This window comes from Physella acuta, unplaced genomic scaffold (genome assembly GCF_028476545.2).
Source record: "Physella acuta isolate Inbredline_101_S28 unplaced genomic scaffold, ASM2847654v3 ptg001981l, whole genome shotgun sequence".
NCBI classification, from domain to species: Eukaryota; Metazoa; Mollusca; class Gastropoda; family Physidae; genus Physella; species Physella acuta.
Window position 1 is genome coordinate 8,384 of NW_026733486.1, and position 7,038 is coordinate 15,421.

General features: G+C 32.2%; 2 protein-coding genes across 3 annotated transcripts; one reads left to right on the forward strand and one right to left on the reverse strand.

Moving 5' to 3' along the window:
• The first annotated feature begins 227 nt into the window (after window positions 1–227).
• Window positions 228–4,615, forward strand: LOC131931499 (cytochrome b-c1 complex subunit 8). 2 transcript variants are annotated; one of them, XM_059288313.1, is made up of 3 exons: window positions 228–318; window positions 3,943–4,121; window positions 4,395–4,615. In XM_059288313.1, exons 2-3 carry the CDS (start codon window positions 3,965–3,967, stop codon window positions 4,487–4,489), a joined length of 252 nt encoding a protein of 83 aa, XP_059144296.1. In that variant the 5' UTR covers window positions 228–318; window positions 3,943–3,964; the 3' UTR covers window positions 4,490–4,615. The 2 variants fall into 2 exon arrangements, with proteins under 2 accessions (XP_059144296.1, XP_059144297.1); XM_059288314.1 differs by having other exon boundaries at window positions 248–281.
• Window positions 4,616–4,799: 184 nt separating this feature from the next.
• Window positions 4,800–6,731, reverse strand: LOC131931498 (COMM domain-containing protein 8; the record flags this gene model as incomplete). The annotated part of the gene is given in 4 exon segments (XM_059288311.1): window positions 4,800–5,537; window positions 5,640–5,798; window positions 6,037–6,189; window positions 6,576–6,731. Coding segments are annotated over 4 exon segments (501 nt in total), but the record flags the coding sequence as incomplete, so codon positions are not given.
• Window positions 6,732–7,038: the final 307 nt, after the last annotated feature.

Sequence of the window (7,038 nt, forward strand, 5' to 3'; positions counted from 1 at the left end):
CGATGAAATATTAGCATACATCATCACAAATTGCCCCCTTCCATTCAACCAATGGAGTATAGGTAAAAATGTCTCGTAATCGGTGGGTTTCGCAATCGTCGTGCATTTTTCCGTTTCACCATGTCGACTTTCCAGGCTTCGCGTCTCGCATTTTACCCACACCTGCATTTAGCTATTTTATCGGTTATATGTACTTATTTACGATTAACAGGAAGTATTAGCTTGCGTTCTTTCCCCTGATACCAGAAGGACAACGGAACCAAGGGCTTTTCCGTAACGCTGTACAAAATAGTGAAATACTGAGTTTATTATTAAGTTGTAAGGAGATTAACTATTAAAATAATTTTAATAATTTAATTAACTTGTTTGTATAAACACTTTTAAACTTTAAAGCAATAGGCTTATATTATAGATCTAGTCTGTAGGCTAATTTTTTATTTTATAATAATAATAATAAAATAAAAAAATAGTTATATAGTAGTAGGGTTGTCGGTATCGGCCGAGATCGCGGTAAAAACATGACCCGAAATCGCCCATTACTTTCTGATACCGGGCGCACGAGATTTGGTTTTGCATACTAATAAGTTTTTAATTTATGGTAATTAATTAAGTTTAAAAGGTCATTTCCTAATGTTAAATGAAAAGTAGAATGGTTTTCCCATTGTTTTGATGGCTTAGCGATCTGATTGCATGCTGTCTCTGCTTTGGTCTTCCCCCTGTATGAAGGCTAGTTTCAAATACGTTGGAATCACGATTTTTTAAAAGGTTATTCTAGATGAGTGAAGATTACTGAGCAGACATATCTTATATATGTGGAAATGATATTTGTTTTTGGATATTTTGACTCTGACATTAGATATACTCGTTTAGAGGTGGTCACTGTATGTAGGTCGCGTTGCCACCATTGTTATATTTTTTCATCCCGATCTTCCGGCCTTAAGTTTGATCAACTAACAACAGCATTCTTATGGAATGTGCAAACAAATCTCCTAATTTTTTATTTCAAAATATATTTACATACCCATCTTTAATTTTTTCAGCTCTAGTTCTAGTTTTGCAGAATATGTTTTTCCTAAAATCCAATTTTGTCAGACTAGACTGACAAGAGTCAGACCTAGATCTAGGTTACCTGTCTGTTGCTAACACTAGCATTGTGCTAACTGTAATTTTAAGTATTCAAGTTCTACTTACCCTTAGATATAGTTATATGCTGAAAATCAGAATCCATACACAATTCACACATAAAAACATTGATCTGATAACTTCATTTCACTTATTACAAAATGGCTTTTATATGGACTCTACTTCACCTGCCCAAAATAACAAGGCAGTTATAGACACATTACAGTGTTCAAGTCATTTACTTTAGATTTCTGACTATGGAGTTCTTTCATTCACTGTATTTATATAAAATATTGCTTTAGAAACATTTTCATATTTGCGCAGCAGTTTTATAACAAAATGGCTTAAAGATGGACTCTACTTCACCTGCCCAAAATAATGAGGCAATTATATGCACATAACAGTGTTCAAGTCATTTACTTTATATTTCTAACTTTGTAGTTCTTTCATTTGCTGTATTTATATAAAATATGGCATTAGAAACATTTTTATATTTGCGCAGCACACAGTTTTTTGGGGTTATGGAAGGAAGCCAACACAAAAATATAAGTTCTGTATTATTTTTATTAATTTCAACAGCATTTACAAGTTCTATATATCATTCTAGTTAAACTCTGCAAATATGAACAAAATACAACTGCAAGTAAAATAACTATGCTCAATTTATTCAGGTATACCATGACTTGTCACAATTGGCCAATGCAAAAGCAAGGGGATTCCACCCCTCACAAAAAAATTCGCTAAAAAAAAACTATTTGAGCTAGACAGAAAATCTTTTTTGTTTTGTTTTCATTTAGTTGAGCTCTACAAGAATATGTAATTTTTATTTTTATATGATGATTAGTGTTTTTTTACCAAAATCCCTAATAGTAGGCTCTGGCCTACACTAAAACTAAAAAAAACTGTTAGGCCTAAATAAATCAAAACTAAAAAATTAAAAATTAGGCCTAGCTTGACCTAACTAAAAATAAACTCTCGGTAAAACTCCATTTTAGCGTATTTTATTCCCCGCTTGACGTTCAACTCCAGTTCAGCTTATTTTATTATACGAAGTGACTACTTGGAAGATTTTTCTCCCCAACGTCTCCACTTAGTCGGTTAAAGATAGCTCTGCGCAGTGACCTATGGCTAGGGTTAAGGCTAGAATTAGGGTTTGGGATAGGATTAGGGCTAGGGCTAGGGATATGATTAGGGATAGGATTAGGGATAGGATTAGGGAAAGGGTTAGGGATAGGATTAGGGATAGGGTTAGAAATAGGATTAGGGTTGGTGTTAGGGTTCTGCGGTTGTAAACACACGCATGCGCAGTACCATAGAAAACATCGCCGCTATGGCAAGTCATGGTTTCTCTCCATTGCGCATGCGTATCTTTTTCGGGCTAGCATCGGCCTTTATTATAAACACAACTGAAACACACAAAAACGTTAGGAAAACACCGATCTACTTATTTTTTTTTATGAATGCGATTTTTTATTAGAAAAGGTAAAAAAAACAAAAAAGCATTAGAACTGTTCCAATTAAATATCGTCAGTGGGAGAAAAATCCTTACACGATCGCGGGTTCACCGTAAGTTCACATTGACTTTCATTAAAAATTATCAGCAAACGTCATAGATCGGGCAATAGCTGTTTGAAATTGTGTTGGCCTCAGTTTTGGGGTCATTGTAAGTTCATTAATGTTTATTTATAGTATCATGCCTGGGAGATACTTGTAACAATACAAACATAACCGCCTTGCAATTGTGAGTTACATTTACGTACTTCACCCATTGCCATGAAAATTCTGACACACGAACATTGCACATTCAATATTCTAAATCTTGATTTTTCTCAAGTTTTAACAAAACTAAATTATCAAAATCTAAAACAAAGTCAATCTCTTTGTTTTTTTATTCATTTTTATTAATTTGTTAAAACAAAAATACAATACAAATAAATGAATCGTGTTTTCCTAATGTTTTGGTGTGTTTCGGTTGTTATAATAAAATATGCTCAACTGGAGGTAAACAAGCAGCGGAGAAATAAAATAAGCTAAAATGGAGTTTTACCTAAACTCTCTACACTCTTGACTCTACACAACTAGTTCACACTTCTACAAAGAATTTGACCTAGACTTAGTAACTTAGTAGACTAGATCTAGATATCTATTATCTAGACCTGCTTCATTATTTATAAATTATATTCTAGAGACTCAGTAGGTCAACTCACTGTAATTGTACTGTAACTCAGTAACTCACTAACTGTAACCGAATCTAACCTAAACTCTAAGACACAGACACTCTGCTCTGCAAAAGTATAATTATTCATGCACATTTTCTTTTTTCCGCCATTTCACAAGTCTTGCAAATCCAGTGCTATAGGCCAAGGGCCTAACTTTTTTCAAAATTAAACTTTTTCATGAAACAGACACAAACAAATACAATAATAGTCCATTTCCAAATACAAGAAACATCATTTGTGTTTTAAATTGGGCCTAGTTGTTAGGCCTAATAAATTTTAGCAATTATTTTTATGAGTGTCCCATATATCTGGGACACTAGCTGCCTAGTAGGATATGGATTTGTAAAATGATGTAAGCCTATATTTTAGATAATTGGTTGGTAGGCCTATTAAAAGTTTAAAGCTGTCAAAATCGAAAGCTAGTGTCTTACTACAATATATCTTCCATTGAGAAGGTCCTTGCAATTTAGAATCTACCCTTTTAATACTTATGGTTCTATCCCACAACAAAATGATAAGCTAAAAGTAAAAGCTATTAGGCCTAGGCCTAATTGCTAATTTCATGTTTGTTTTTAAAAACATGTTTTAAACAATGTTTTAGGAAGTAACAGACAAGCATCACCATGGGTATGCACTGGGGAGAACTGAATAAAAATATCAGGGGCATAATAACATACAGCCTCTCACCGTACGAGCAGAAAGCATTTGCTGGAGCTATATCAAAGGGAGTTCCCAACATGTTTCGCAGAGTTAAAGGACAGATTTTTAGAGTTGCACCACGTGAGTAGCCATACTGTGTGATAAATAATAGAGGTACTTCTGGTTGAGTGCATTGAATACAAAGTATATTTAATTGCAATGTAAAAAGTACTATAAAAAATTATGTGTAAATCTTAGCTAGGATATTTGGTGGTTTTTTAATTACTTAGTGTAATCTACAGTTCTTAAACATTTTGTTCAAATACGTGTTTATAATTAAAAAAACATGCATAGTTCAGATCTTGTTTTACTCAAGTCAATTAGTAATGATTCACTTATTTTTTTTTTACACAGCTTTTGTGGGAGCCTATTTAATTTATGATTGGGCCAAGAAAGAACATGCAAGACTGCAGCGCAAAGACCCAGCTGAATTTGCCAATGATGAATAAATATTGTTACTTGATAGACTTGCTTTGAACATTTACATTACCTGTTTTGTGAATGGTGTGTGTATGCCATTTGCTTTATTTAGGTGTCTGAAATCGTTTAATAAAAACTAATTTATGAAACATGAATTTGACTTGCTTCAGTAGAACATACCTAATGTTTGTGCTGTAAATTTTGTTCTAAACATGTAATTTATTATTTAATCTGCATTTTATCATGTTAACTGTAGTATTACTAACTAGATAAAATATTGTTCTGAAACGTGCTTATTTCTCTCTACATTGAAACCTGAACAGTACAAAATTCTTTGAGCTGGTACTGACATTTTTATTACTTCAATTTTCATCACACAGGTGAATTGACCTTGCATACAAATGTACATTCCAACAGTACAAGAGCCATCTTAATGACACAAGTATCAGTGTTTACATCAAATCAATTCAGACTCTCCTTGTGTTAAGAATACATTTTTTTTACAATATCAATAACAGTTTTTATAATGAACACATGATGAAAATGCATTTATCAAAATATTTTTATACATCAACCCAATCTATGGTTGACTCATTTTAAAAGTTGAAGCCTTCAAAATCTGTTATTCATTTTCTTTCAATCTCAGACACATATTGTCAATGATTAAATACAAGTCAACGTTCCTGATGGGATATAAAATTAATCACAGCACTATTAAAAAAAAAAGTCTGCTCATAACTGGCTATATGCAGTTCATTATGTATTTTTTAAATCTGATGTTTAGTAACAACATATTTAAATTTTAGTTCATAATAAAAATTTAATAAAAAATTATAGATCCTCTGAATCTAAATGGACAAACGAATCTGAGTATTTGTTTTAATTTAACGAGAACATCTTTTAAGCTTTACATTACTGTTTAAAGCAAAACAAGCTCTGTAGAATTTTTAAAATTCTACGAATCTGATTATGTAAAACCGGATTGGCCGATGCTTATTGTTGATGGGTCTTACAGGAACAATCTAAACTAGAGAGAACACTAGACTAGGAAGCAGATGTAGTCAGTTGTTGCACAGACTGCAAAGTATAAAAAAAAAAAATTTGGTTACCATTATAAAACTAAATTTTATAAAATAAATTAATTACTGCATAATATTAAAAGAATATCAGTGGACTTGCCTTACTGCAGCCTTCTAATGAAAGAATCAATTTTTCAAGTTCAGATTTATTAAGTTCGACAAAGACTTGTTTTCTTTCCCCATTTGCCTCCCTTACAAAAAGATCAAGCTGTAATAGTGGTTCTTGGAGAGATGCTAGCTTGTCACTTGCTAATGATAACTGAAAGTAATGAGACATTTTAATCAAAAGTATTCTTTAATGATATTATTTTTAAACTAACTAGAGAGAAATAAAAAAAATGAATAAGCCTTAAATTTTAAGTGCACATGTATTTTTATCTCATGCTGTAATAGAGAGTGATTGATACAATTGCTGTGTAGCAATGAGTATTTTTTTAAAATAAACAAAACATGGCCTCAGAAAAAATAAGTATCTAGCTTTTTAATACTAAGACCACCTTGAGCTTCCAGTCAAAATCTTTTAGCACAGCATGAGATACAGCTGTTGTGTCTTGAACCAGCCTGCGTCGGAGGTCTGCCCTGTGAACACTGATCACTTCACTGATGACTTTCTTGTACTGGCCATCTAGTGGACCTAATGCCTCATCCAGCTAATAAATAAGGATGAATTATTTTATTGCTCTGTAACAAAATTCAACTTTAGGTACAGCATTCACTTAATTCTGGTTTGAAAGGTGTAAAAAATGTGATGTCTACTATTTTAAATTTTAAGTTCATTTCTGCTGAAAGCATCTTTATCATATATATATATATATATATATATATATATATATATATATATATATATATATATATATATATATATATATATATATATATATAGGGCCTATATATAATAATAATAATTAACAGGATCCTTTTGCTGTGAGGAATACCTTAAACGATAGCACCCACTAAGGGGGATCGGGGGGGGGGGGGGAGGAATGGGGGTTGAATGTTCTAAAAAATAAGACACTTATACATTTAAAACATTTACTTTCTCATTTGTCCACTCCTTGCCAACAGCTTGTCTTAGTATGTCAGTGATGGATGACTTGACCTGCCACCATTCTTCTAAAGACCAGATTGTTGTGTATTTGTCAGCTGAAAGAATCCCATCTGTACAGATGCCTTCTGCTATTTTATGACAAAGCTGTAACAGACAATATTGTTCTTCTCAAGCATAACACAGCATTTTAAAAGTAAAATTACCTTTGCACTATTAATATAAACCACTGTATAATCAATACTAAATGTTTATCTCAACATGGGTTTAAGTAGAAACTAATTATTCTAATTAGACCTGTAAGAGTGAATTGGGAGCGCACGCATATGTGATAATAAAAAATTTCAATTGGTTTTGTATTTAATTTTTTTTCTACAAAATTTCACTAAGTTCCATAAACCAATTTTTTTCTACAAGAAAATTAACTAGAATCGGTCTTTGTAGGCCATGGGAA